General features: G+C 42.3%; 1 protein-coding gene across 1 annotated transcript in view; it reads left to right on the top strand.

Annotated features, from left to right (window-relative positions):
* The window catches only part of LOC115393921 (NACHT, LRR and PYD domains-containing protein 3-like), a gene marked incomplete at its 5' end in the record, with an annotated part of 41,928 nt that overhangs the window by 11,942 nt on the left and 17,087 nt on the right, over positions 1 to 12,899 (top strand). The window contains 2 exons of the mRNA XM_030099029.1: positions 1,439 to 1,621; positions 10,437 to 10,619. Coding sequence (XP_029954889.1) covers positions 1,439 to 1,621; positions 10,437 to 10,619 — 366 coding nt within the window. The remainder of the gene's footprint in view (positions 1 to 1,438; positions 1,622 to 10,436; positions 10,620 to 12,899) is intronic.

The raw sequence follows: 12,899 nt of genomic DNA, 5'->3' as shown, positions 1-12,899 counted from the left end.
CTAATCCTGAATCAATCAGGGCTGATTCCTCTACCAACACTCCCGACCCATCTTTAATGTGAGGTATTGATCGTGAGGCTGCTTGGCGACATAACAGGTGAGCTGATAACCTTCCAGGATTTTCCCCAGATTCATAATATCCAGAAGGAGAGTGTAGTGAGAGACGTTCTGCCTGGTTGGTTGTAATCAGGTCCAGCTCTGTTTTTAAAGCCACACGTCGCTTCAACAAGTCTGGAGAAGGAGTGTCGGCCAGCCGTTGATCTACAGATTCTAGATCAGCTGAGAGCTTTTGAGTGTTTGAAAGATGAATATTTCCATATGTGACGAATAAGAAATAATGTGACCCTGTAAATAAACCTTTAAAGACTCCAACAAGAGCACAGTTGAAACAGGCTCAGACTCAGATTGGTTCAAAGAGATTAAATCTTCAGCAGAGTTTATAATAAACTTATGAAATTGATCATCAGTTAAAAGTGAAATATTAAATCTCCACTGAGTGGGATGTCGAGATTCAGGTGAAATTTGAATGTCCAGGGAAGAGGGAGCCTGATCTGAAACCAGAATAGGATGAAATACAATATCAGTCACTTTGAGCATCAGTCTGGTGTCAATAAAACAATAATCTATACAGGAAAATGTTTGGTGGCCATGTGAATAAAGGAATATTGCCTCTCAGTAGAGTTACAAAACCTCCAGGGGTCGATGTAGCCATGATTAGACATAGAACTGCAGAGAGCTTCAGCCATTTGGAACTGGATTAATCCAGGTTTGGAATTAAAGCTTCAGTGAAAAACCTCAGCAACCAGGAGCCTCAGTCTAACTTGATCGTTGTTTCTCATGTGAGTCTCCTGCAAAAACAGTCAGAAGACAATGTCAGGCTTAAAGTGAGTTCACATTCATTCTCAAGAGCTGAAACCTGAGCAGAAAGTTTCTCCTCTTTCTTCTGGAGCTCCACCACATCATGTGTCCAGGTTGATAGTGATCCCTCCGTCTCAGTCACAGTGGCCTTCAGCTCACTCAGTCTGACTCGCTAGCCGCTACGCTAACTGTCAGTTCTGTCTTCACTCTTTACTGTTCTGACTTGATTTGGGACAAAAATGGATTCATTGACATCTGGAGGTCACATATTCACACTGGAACAAGATTTAAAAAAAGTGTGTGTGTGTGTGTGTGTGTGTGTGTGTGTGTGTGTGTGTGTGTGTGTGTGTGTGTGTGTGTGTGTGTGTGTGTGTGTGTGTGTGTGTGTGTGTGTGTGTGTACACTGAGCTCTGCAGCATGTTAGTGATCAGCATGTTGATGAGAGCTCTTCTCCTCCTGGAGGCTTCAGCTGTTTGGACTTTACATTTCTAAACTCTTCCAGTCTGAACCTTCTTCAGCTCTCAATGACTTCAACATCAGACTTTGTCCTCTAATCTCACTTCTTTCTCTCTTTATTCAGGTTGGAGAAATGCAGTTTGTCAGAGATCAGCTGTTCTTCTCTGATCTCAGCTCTGAAGTCCAACCCCTCCCTCCTGAAACATCTGAAACTTCTGGACCTGAGTGAGAACCAGCTGCAGGATTCAGGAGTTGAGCAGCTGTGTGGTTTTCTGGAGAGTCCACTCTGCAGTCTGAAGACTCTGAGGTCAGACTCCATGTTTGAGTTTGTGTTGTGTGAAAGTTGTGTTGACACTGATCAAATCAGTCACAATAATTTTGTTTCATCTATTTTAATTAGTAAGTTCACAAAAACATTCTGGCACTTACAAGAAATCACATCTGTGCACGTCTTTTTTTTCAAGTTTTATACATCAACCAAATTAAAGATGAACAAAATAAAACACAAACAAAAAATGTGCGAAACAAAGTGTCAAACATGGGCCTCGTAACAAAATCTGTAATATAACATACAATAATGAATAATTGCTTGAATTATTAATGAATAATAATTAAGAGTGTGGGGGAATGAAGCCTAAATATGAGCATAAAATCAATGAATAGTTGACATTTCTGTTACATTTGTTCAGCTCGCTCTGCCTGGAGAATCTCATTGTTTCTACTTTTTCAAAAACATCACCTCGTTGGTCCAAAGTGTATTGGATGGAGCGTTTTGGGATTTCCTGTGGAGGAGGAGATGGCGTCTCGCTATCAGAGAAGTGAACATTAAAACCTGGAACTGCTCAGATGAGAAGTGAGAATGTTCTTCAGGAAACCCAAAGACAGCCATATGAGGAGAAATGTCAGTTGTTCTGAAAGTATCTGAGACATGATGTCAAAGTAAGACGTCCTAATCCTGAATCAATCAGGGCTGGTTCCTCTACCAACACTCCCGACCCGTCTTTAATGTGAGGTATTGATCGTGAGGCTGCTTGGCGACATAACAGGTGAGCTGATAACCTTCCAGGATTTTCCCCAGATTCATAATATCCAGAAGGAGAGTGTAGTGAGAGACGTTCTGCCTGGTTGGTTGTAATCAGGTCCAGCTCTGTTTTTAAAGCCACACGTCGCTTCAACTAGTCTGGAGAAGGAGTGTCGGCCAGCCGTTGATCGACAGATTCTAGATCAGCTGAGAGCTTTTGAGTGTTTGAAAGATTAATATTTTCACACCTGAAGAATAAGAAATAATGTGACCCTGTAAATAAACCTTTAAAGACTCCAACAAGAGCACAGTTGAAACAGGCTCAGACTCAGATTGGTTCAAAGAGATTAAATCTTCAGCAGAGTTTATAATAAACTTATGAAATTGATCATCAGATAAAAGTGAAATGTTAAATCTCCACTGAGTGGGATGTCGAGATTCAGGTGACATTTGAATGTCCAGGGAAGAAGGAGCCTGATCTGAAACCAGAATAGGATGAAATACAATATCAGTAACTTTGAGCATCAGTCTGGTGTCAATAAAACAATAATCTATACAGGAAAATGTTTGGTGGCCATGTGAATAAAAGGAATATTGCCTCTCAGTAGAGTTACAAAACCTCCAGGGGTCGATGTAGCCATGATTAGACATAGAACTGCAGAGAGCTTCAGCCATTTGGGACTGGATTAATCCAGGTTTGCAAGAATCCAGTTGAGAATTCAGAGCACAGTTCATGTCCCCGCCAAAAATAAAGAATGTTTCATTTAGAGATGGTCAGTTTTCAAACAGCTCGTTCATAAAAATATGGTTATAAAAATTTAGTGCATAAACATTGACAAGTACAACTGGAAGAGGGAATATAGTCCCTAAAAGAATCAAATACCTGCCGTCCTGATCAGAAAGGATTTCAGTTTCTACAACTGGAAGTGATTTATAAATCCGGATTTAATTTATATTAGAACGGGAACTGCAACCACATTTTCGGATGAACAAAAAGGAGAGAGAAAAACACTGACTGCAGAGTTGATCAGCAGCAAGAATACCCAGATCCCCCCTCAGCGACCACAACCCCGTCCCCAAACAACAAGATACCAGAGCAGACTCCACTAGGAGCCAAGAACCAACTAACTTTCATGCTCCAAACACAGCAGGAGCTCCTGCAACACAGACTGAATGTAGACAGAAATTACAGGATGTACATTCAGCAGATCAGTCCAACCTGAACATGTTATTAACTTGTTAGAGGATTAAAATATTCGTCCCACTGCCATTCATATATCAAACATTACATCAACACCACAGTGAAACTGTTTCAGTGTTTAAAGTCATTTTGTAGGCAGCTGGCTCTTAAAGGTGCTGTAGGCAGGATTTTGCTCGTCAATGCAAATTTTTCTGTTTTATTTGGATTAAATGTTAGAGTATCCATTGATAATCCTTTAGGAGTGTAGTATAATTGCTCTACCACGAGGGCGCAGCGTTTCCATCTGTCTCTGTTCTGAGCTGAAAAGGAATCTCTACAGCTCCAGGTATCTTTGACCAATCAGAAGAGCCCATGAGACTCTAACCATGATTGGTCGAAGGGCGTTCGTCGCACGTTGCTGTGGGAGGGGCTTAACTTGTGTAAGGGCGTGATGTCAGAGAAAACAAGACAGGATTGGCTGTGCTGGGTTTCAAATCACCATCTTGGATGGGTCAAATCGCCATCTTGCTTAGGTAACCCTAAGCAAGATGGCGGAGATGTGGAATCCTGCCTGCAGCACCTTTAAATCAGATCTCCAAGGTCCATTTAAACGCCTCATCTTCCTGTTTTTCTTCCTCTCCTCCCAACAGCCACACCTGCTAACTCACAGCGCCCCCCCCAGGGCCATTTCTGAACATAGACATGCTGGATGTCAACCCACAGCATGAACAACACTTCAACACACCTGAAACCTGATATCTGTGTCAACTGAACTTTAACATTTGCATCCTCATTTTCACCTAATTATTCTGATGTTATTTCTGTGAGATCTCCAGTGTTGGCAAGTTACTTTATAAAAGTAATTAGTACGGTGGCCCTGAGGTGCAAAACACAACGGCAAATGAGAAAACACGAATGCAAATAAGAAAACACAACACAAAAAGAGAAAACACAACAGCAAATCAGAAAACACAACAGCAAATCAGAAAACACAACACAAAAAGAGAAAACACAACAGCAAATCAGAAAACACAACACAAAAAGAGAAAACACAACGGCAAATCAGAAAACACAACAGCAAATCAGAAAACACAACACAAAAAGAGAAAACACAACGGTAAATCAGAAAACACAACAGCAAATCAGAAAACACAACACAAAAAGAGAAAACACAACGCCAAATCAGAAAACACAACAGCAAATCAGAAAACACAACACAAAAAGAGAAAACACAACAGCAAATCAGAAAACACAACACAAAAAGACAAAACACAACGCCAAATCAGAAAACACAACACAAAAAGAGAAAACACAACGCCAAATCAGAAAACACAACAGCAAATCAGAAAACACAACACAAAAAGAGAAAACACAACAGCAAATCAGAAAACACAACACAAAAAGACAAAACACAACGCCAAATCAGAAAACACAACACAAAAAGACAAAACACAACGCCAAATCAGAAAACACAACACAAAAAGAGAAAACACAACACAAAAAGACAAAACACAACGCCAAATCAGAAAACACAACACAAAAAGACAAAACACAACAGGAAAAGTGAAAACACAACACAAAAAGAGAAAACACAACGGCAAATCAGAAAACACAACAGCAAATCAGAAAACACAACACATAAACAGAAAACACAACGCCAAATCAGAAAACACAACACAAAAAGAGAAAACACAACGCCAAATCAGAAAACACAACACAAAAAGAGAAAACACAACGCCAAATCAGAAAACACAACACAAAAAGAGAAAACACAACAGCAAAAGAGAAAACGGAAATCGGGTGACATCAGTCTTCTTCTTCTAATGATTTCCGGCAGGCTGTACGCTTGTTTAGCGCAATGCTGCCCCTTCAGGTTAAGTAGTGGGTGACATCAGTCGTCGCTGATTGGACGAAAGAACTGGTCCGTCCTTTGAACCGGAAAGAGTCACAGTTCGCCACTAATCCAATGCCTCGGATCCTTAAGATGCAGTAAAAAACGCCTGTTTGTTTAATAAAATGCCGTAAAAAACGTGCGTTTTAAATCAGCAAGACGCGCGATTTTTACGTCGTTGTATAAGATGTTAATGAGCTCTGCCCTCAGAAAAACACAGCCAATAAGTCTAATTTTTCTGAAGCCAATCAGCAGAGAGCACAGCGACACCAAAACAATGGATCCAAGACATTGCCAGCTTCTCTGCTAGAATAAATGACTGAAATTCAGAGGGTTAAAATATCGATTTGCACGAATTATAATCACCATGGCTGAAAACGCTGTGCTGAAAACGTGTGGGTAGTACAAAAAACTAAACAAAACAACCCTTGATCATCACATTTTCAAAATGTATTAAGTCCATATCTGTACATACTTCTATATATTATAGCTCCAGTTATATTTTAGTAGTAGTAGTGTTATATTTTAGATCTGTTGTATATCAAGTTCAATGTTTTCTTCTTTTTGATTTCAATTACTTATTCTTTATTTGCAAATGTCCTCATTTATTTGCACCAGCTTGTTCTATGAGCCTCCATAACTAAATGTCTTCATGGTGAGATAAATAGTCTATTCTGCTCTTTATGAGGCACAGATCTGCTCTTAACTGGGTAAAATTCATAATTTTTTTTCTGACAGAAAAAAACAGTTTGCTGTTAAAGGTTTAGTTTCAAACCAGTCTTAGGAATTGTGCAGAGACTACATGCTTGTCAACATGAGGCCAGCTCAGAAGAGTTGGTTGATGACAGGAGAATTGTTTTATAAGGCTGTATTTAGTGACAGTGTTGTTTAAAGCTGTAACAGGGTAATATTAAATCAGTACTGGCTTCTCCCTACATGTAGATGATACTGGCTCCACCTTACCTTTCGCTCTTCAACTGCAGTCAGACTGAAGTGTGTTTCCATAAAGCACCGTTACTGTAATGTGTCGCAGTGCAGAATTGTCTGGATTGAATTTCATGATAATCACCATGTAAAATATTCAAAACACCACCATGTACATCCCTTACAAATGGAGTTATTTCATTTCCATTCAGCACCACTACTTAGAAAGAAATGCCAAATGCAAAAACACTGCTGTGCTTGTGTTGAGCAAGAACCAGTGAATTCAGACACATATGGGTGTGAAAACGGTTTTTATTGGAAAGGACATCAACACCACCAGTTGTTGAGTTACTCCTGTGGGTTCTCGGGGTCTGGACCTGCAGAGAGACCCACTGCAGGGACATCTGAAGGCCTGGCTCTGCTGCTGCTGAGAGGCCAAATCAGCCTGATTCAGCCTCACTGCCCTGCTTCACCTTCAAGGAACTGCAGGTTCAGACGCCGCTCCTCCTGCTGCTCCTCCTGATGGACATGCCGTTCATCACGCTGCAGCTCCCAGCTCACCTAAAGCCTGAATTTCTCTCAGGGGCTCCGTCAGGTCTGGTTGGTGCTCCAGCCTCCTCCTGGGTAAAAAGCAAAGGGGGAAATAGAGCAGTTCAGCAAGACACTACCACCCACACCCTGCCTCCACCCATCAGACCCTGTGGTGGCAGCTGGTGGAGACGATTTTGGACAGTAACATTGCTGGATGTAATTCCCAGGGTGTAAATGCAGAGTGTGGTCTATCAGCTGACTGCTCTGCACTTCTGTAATGGATTAAATATGATCTATTGTCGTTTCTCCAGCAGTTTTTGCTACTTCACCAGTTTGTGTTCACTGTAACACTGGACGAGAGACAGCTGTTCAGCGTAAACATCCACAGTTCACAGAGCAAACTGGAGCTGCAGAAACAGCAGCATAGATTTATTTCACTACTCTGCATCAATAGTACTGCACACTGGGCCCTTTATCCAGCTGGAGCAGCAGTGGTGAACGTATCAATGTGATACTTGATAGAATTCTACTTGACAGAATACCAGTATAGATGCTGAATCGTCTCCTGCATTATCTACAGCATGAACAAGGCTGTTGCTCACCTCCCAGCTGCTGGAACTTCATAACACAGGAGAGTCCGGCTGGAGGTGGATGCTCCATCCTGACGACGCTACATCTCTCTCCTCCACCCCTGGGCCCAGAGGAGGACGACTCCTGTCCTCCTGCAGAAACGTTACACAAACCACATGAAACACCACAATGCTACATGGCTGGGTGCAAAGCTATCTAGCCTAGCCGCGTGCTAATGCTAACCAGCTAGCGCGCTGCGTGGATACACTTTTAAGACAAAAACCTTAGATTTCAGTGGTGGATAGCGGCATGGTAACACTGGTGGTTGTACAGTTCAGAGTATTAAAACTTACCATCAGCTCCATCTCAGCCGCAGTCCACACAGCCTCTCCTCCGTTTCTTGCATTTTGCGCGGTGCTGACCGGGTCTGGAGCCGATAGAGAGCAGCCGCTCTGAGACGACGGTGTTTTTTTTCCCTTTTTTTCCCCATTTGCGGTGATTTTTTCCCCCTTTTTTCCATTTTAACGGCACCGTTCGGTTCCGTTGAACCTCCTCTGCAGTGATGGAAAGCAGCCGCTGCTCCTCCGGGGAAGACCGGTGTTCAGTAGACTTTTTGTAAAGGTTTGCGTTGCTGTCGCGGTGAGACCGGTGGAACAGATCGTCACAGATGGCTGGCTGCTTCGCAGGCTAGAACGCCGCATATCCGATCCGAACTGACCAGACCTGAACCGTACCGAAGCTGTGGAAAAGGGGCTTCAGTGGCGAACTGTGACTCTTTCCGGTTCAAAGGACAGACCAGTTCTTTCGTCCAATCAGCGACGACTGATGTCACCCACTACTTAACCTGAAGGGGCAGCATTGCACTAAACAAGCGTACAGCCTGCCGGAAATCATTAGAAGAAGAAGACATGTCACCCGATTTCCGTTTTCTCTTTTGCCGTTGTGTTTTCTCTTTTTGTGTTGTGTTTTCTGATTTGGCGTTGTGTTTTCTGATTTGCTGTTGTGTTTTCTCTTTTTGTGTTGTGTTTTCTGATTTGCTGTTGTGTTTTCTGATTTGCCGTTGTGTTTTCTCTTTTTGTGTTGCGTTTTCTGATTTGCTGTTGTGTTTTCTCTTTTTGTGTTGTGTTTTCTGATTTGCTGTTGTGTTTTCTGATTTGCCGTTGTGTTTTCTCTTTTTGTGTTGTGTTTTCTGATTTGGTGTTGTGTTTTCTCTTTTTGTGTTGCGTTTTCTGATTTGCTGTTGTGTTTTCTCTTTTTGTGTTGTGTTTTCTGATTTGGTGTTGTGTTTTCTCTTTTTGTGTTGCGTTTTCTGATTTGCTGTTGTGTTTTCTCTTTTTGTGTTGCGTTTTCTGATTTGCCGTTGTGTTTTCTCTTTTTGTGTTGTGTTTTCTGATTTGGTGTTGTGTTTTCTCTTTTTGTGTTGCGTTTTCTGATTTGCTGTTGTGTTTTCTCTTTTTGTGTTGTGTTTTCTTATTTGCATTCGTGTTTTCTCATTTGCCGTTGTGTTTTGCACCTCAGGGCCACCGTATATTAGTTATAGTTTCAAGTTACTTCTTAGAAAAAGTAACTGAGTAACATTTTAAAAGTAACTAATGACTAGGCAACGTCCCTGTTGTGTTACCTTTAATAAGAAATGTTTATATATGTCAATTTGGATTCCCTCTCAATTAAACCTTAAGTTCAGTTATTTCTTCTAAAACTGAATCTATGATGAATGAAATAAATGGACACTTGACAGAATAAATTCCAAACAGGAAACACTACATTAATCTAAATAATTCAAACGTTGCTGTGTGATAATATGAGACAAGACACCAATCAAATGTGATTAGTAACTGCAGATAGCATTTCTACATTTCTAAAGAATAATCAAACACAGTAGATGTGTGTCAACAGATGTCTGTCCTTCCATTAAAAGCTGCCTCTGAATGATCGGGGCTCTCTGGCTGTATCTCTGTCTGCTCTGCCCTGTCATGTCCGTGCCTCACTGAGGAGCTGTTTGTGTGTTAACATCCGTCCAGGTCTTCCTCTGGTTGCTTTACGATCACAGCGACTCTCGTCTGATCTGGCTCCGACTTTCGGGGACCACGCCATCTTTAGCTCATGAGAAAGATTTCTTTTCACTCTCCTGAACGCCAAAAGTTCTCCAGGTGAAATCGGCACTGTGACACATTCTGAGCGTCATGAGATGAGTGACATGAGTCGTGGCTCGGTCGTCACGTGACGCACTTTGCACCAATACTGTTCCTTCTTTCTGGACATGAACTTCATGCTCCGCACGTTTGTTGGAACAGCTGGACTCAGGAGGAGAAAACCAAGTTAAACACAGTGAATTATAGTAACGGACCCACGCAGCTTTTTATTGTCAGTAACAGAAACGCTGTTGTAATGCTGGAAAAAGTAATTAGATGACTCCGAACTAAAAATCGTAACAGTGTTTAATTTCAGACGGGTATTTCCGTCACTGGAGATCTCCCCTCTAAATCTCCACATTTATTCTCAAGAGCTGAAACCTGAGCAGAAAGTTTCTCCTCTTTCTTCTGGAGCTCCACCACATCATGTGTCCAGGTTGATAGTGATCCCTCCGTCTCAGTCACAGTGGCCTTCAGCTCACTCAGTCTGACTCGCTAGCCGCTACGCTAACTGTCAGTTCTGTCTTCACTCTTTACTGTTCTGACTTGAGTTGGGACAAAAATGGATTCATTGACATCTAGAGGTCACATATTCACACTGGAACAAGATTTTAAAAAGTGTGTGTGTGTGTGTGTGTGTGTGTGTGTGCGTGCGTGCGTGTGTGTGTGTGTGCGTGCGTGCGTGTGTTGTGTGTACTGAGCTCTGCAGCATGTTAGTGATCAGCATGTTGATGAGAGCTCTTCTCCTCCTGGAGGCTTCAGCTGTTTGGACTTTACATTTCTAAACTCTTCCAGTCTGAACCTTCTTCAGCTCTCAGTGACTTCAACATCAGACTTTGTCCTCTAATCTCACTTCTTTCTCTCTTTATTCAGGTTGAGGAGCTGCAGGTTGTCAGAGATCAGCTGTTCTTCTCTGGTCTCAGCTCTGAAGTCCAACCCCTCCCTCCTGAAACATCTGAAACAGCTGAGCCTGAGTGGGAACCGTCTGCAGGATTCAGGAGTTGAGCAGCTGTGTGGTTTTCTGGAGAGTCCACTCTGCAGTCTGGAGGCTCTGTGGTCAGTTGACTGTCTGTTACTGTTGTAGAAGGAGAAATGTTTGTCAGCAGCTGTGATCTGAGACTCTGATCCTACAGTGAGAGCAGCAGGTTACTGATGTGTGTGTGGACATGAGGAGGTGTGTGACTGTTGTGTTGACGTCAATCAGTCAAACTTTATTTATCAAACACTTTTCACACTTTAAGCAGCACAAAGTGCTGAAAACAAGCTCCAACCATGACGGGACGACAACTAAACAAAGGAAAACCGAAACAGAGAACCCATCCCTTCAACACTCCATATGCAGACACACGCAATTACACACACACACACACACACACAAACAGTGGGGAGATCTGGCAAGGCACTGCGGATCGTGGAAAACAGCACAGTTTGGGTTCGTCCACACTGGGAGGGTCACAGGTCATGACTGCCGAGGGCGTCTGCACTCGAGGTGGGGAGCCCCCCAACCAGCCGGGCCAAAGGGCCCCATGGACAGAACCCCCAGCAGCAGAGCTGATACAGCCACCAGTGTGGAGGACCTCCTGAGGAAACACTGGGGTAAAAAAACTGGAGAAAAAAAGAAAAAATAGGATAAGAAATCTAAATGAAGAAAAATAAAATAAAGTGAGCATTTAAAAGAGTTAAAATACATCAATAAGATAGATACGATGTAAAACCTGAAATTGTAAAATTAACTATAATTAACATCAAAAATACAGCAAAATAAACAGCAATAATATGAACTTGGAAGAATTTAAAAGATCAATTAAAAGCCTGTTTAAAAGGTGAATCTTTAACCTTCTTTTAAAACTCCCAGCAGTCTCTGCAGTCCTGAGCTTCTCCAGCAGGCTGTTCCACAGATGGAGGCCATCGCGGCTAAAAGCTGCCTCACTGTGAGTTTTTGTTCTTCTTCTGATGTGGATCAGAGGAGCTGCTGGAGGAGCTCAGGATCCACGAGGGTCGATGTGGTCGAAGCTGATCAGATCAATAAGATGGAGCAAGGCCGTTAAGACATTTAAAAAGTAGTTAAAGAAGCTTCAAATCCACCCTGAAGCAGACAGGGAGCCAATGCTACGACTTTAAAGCTGGTGTCATGTGGACCCGCCCTCTGGTCCTCATCAGCAGGTGTGGCTGAGTTTTGCATGAGGATGATGTGAGTGATGAAGATCCACAACAACAGAACAGCTCATTGATCAGGACTCAGTAATGTGGAGCTGCTCATTTCTCCATCAACACATCTGGTTGGTTCCTCCTCATTGATTCTGCTGCTTTCTCTCTTTATTCAGGTTGAGGAGCTGCAGTTTGTCAGAGATCAGCTGTTCTTCTCTGGCCTCAGCTCTGAAGTCCAACCCCTCCCTCCTGAAAAATCTGAAACATCTGAGCCTGAGTGAGAACCAGCTGCAGGATTCAGGAGTTGAGCAGCTGTGTGGTTTTCTGGAGAGTCCACTCTGCAGTCTGGAGACTCTGAGGTCAGACTCCATGTTTAGTTTGTGTTGTGTGAAAGTTGTGTTGACACTGAGGTTCAGACTTCAGGCTGATGTGAGAGTGATCCACTCTGAGGATCTCCATGAGAAACTGAATCTTCTTCTCAGAGCTTCAGTCCTGTGACTGTGGCAGAGCCGTGTGCAGCTCCACATTTCAAAGCTTGGTAGAAGAAGAAAGGATCTGCAGTGGATCATTGACTGAACCTCTGACACGCTCCATGTTGACCTTCAGCTTTCAAAGCAGGCTGATCTCTCCTGGATCAAACTGTCACTGATCTCCCAGCTGGAGCTCCAAACGCTCACAAACTGCAAACTCTTGACTTGTTGGCTTTGTGTCCAGTCACCTCGGCTGTTGACACGTCCTCCACTGGACTCTGCTTCTGTTTGGTGTTCACATCAGTTCAGCTCTCCAAAAGAACAAAGATCAAATCAGTCAGAATCATTTTGTTTCATCTATTTTTATTGGTAAGCTCACTAAAATATGAGAATACAATAGAATGGTCTTTAGAAATTTCACAGCACATAGATTTACAGGTGCTCGTAGGACAGAGGGCTTTGCAAAAAGTGATGAGAGGTGTAAATAACAAATAAGAATAAGTAACAGTGCAAATCGTTGTCAGAATAAAAGAAAATTAAAAAAAGAAAAGATACAACATAAATCTTAAAATATAACAGGAACTATAAAATATACTAACACATACATTTATGTTTTTCTTGCAGCAGAATGAGTGGTGTAATAGTGTCAGTGATTTCTTATGGGGGTTATAAAGTGACGCTGACTGCAGGATATTAAAATGTCCAGGATTGTTGCACA

Source organism: Salarias fasciatus, chromosome 9, assembly GCF_902148845.1.
Source record: "Salarias fasciatus chromosome 9, fSalaFa1.1, whole genome shotgun sequence".
In the NCBI taxonomy this organism is placed as follows: Eukaryota; Metazoa; Chordata; class Actinopteri; order Blenniiformes; family Blenniidae; genus Salarias; species Salarias fasciatus.
This window is presented reverse-complemented; position numbering and strand designations above follow the sequence as displayed.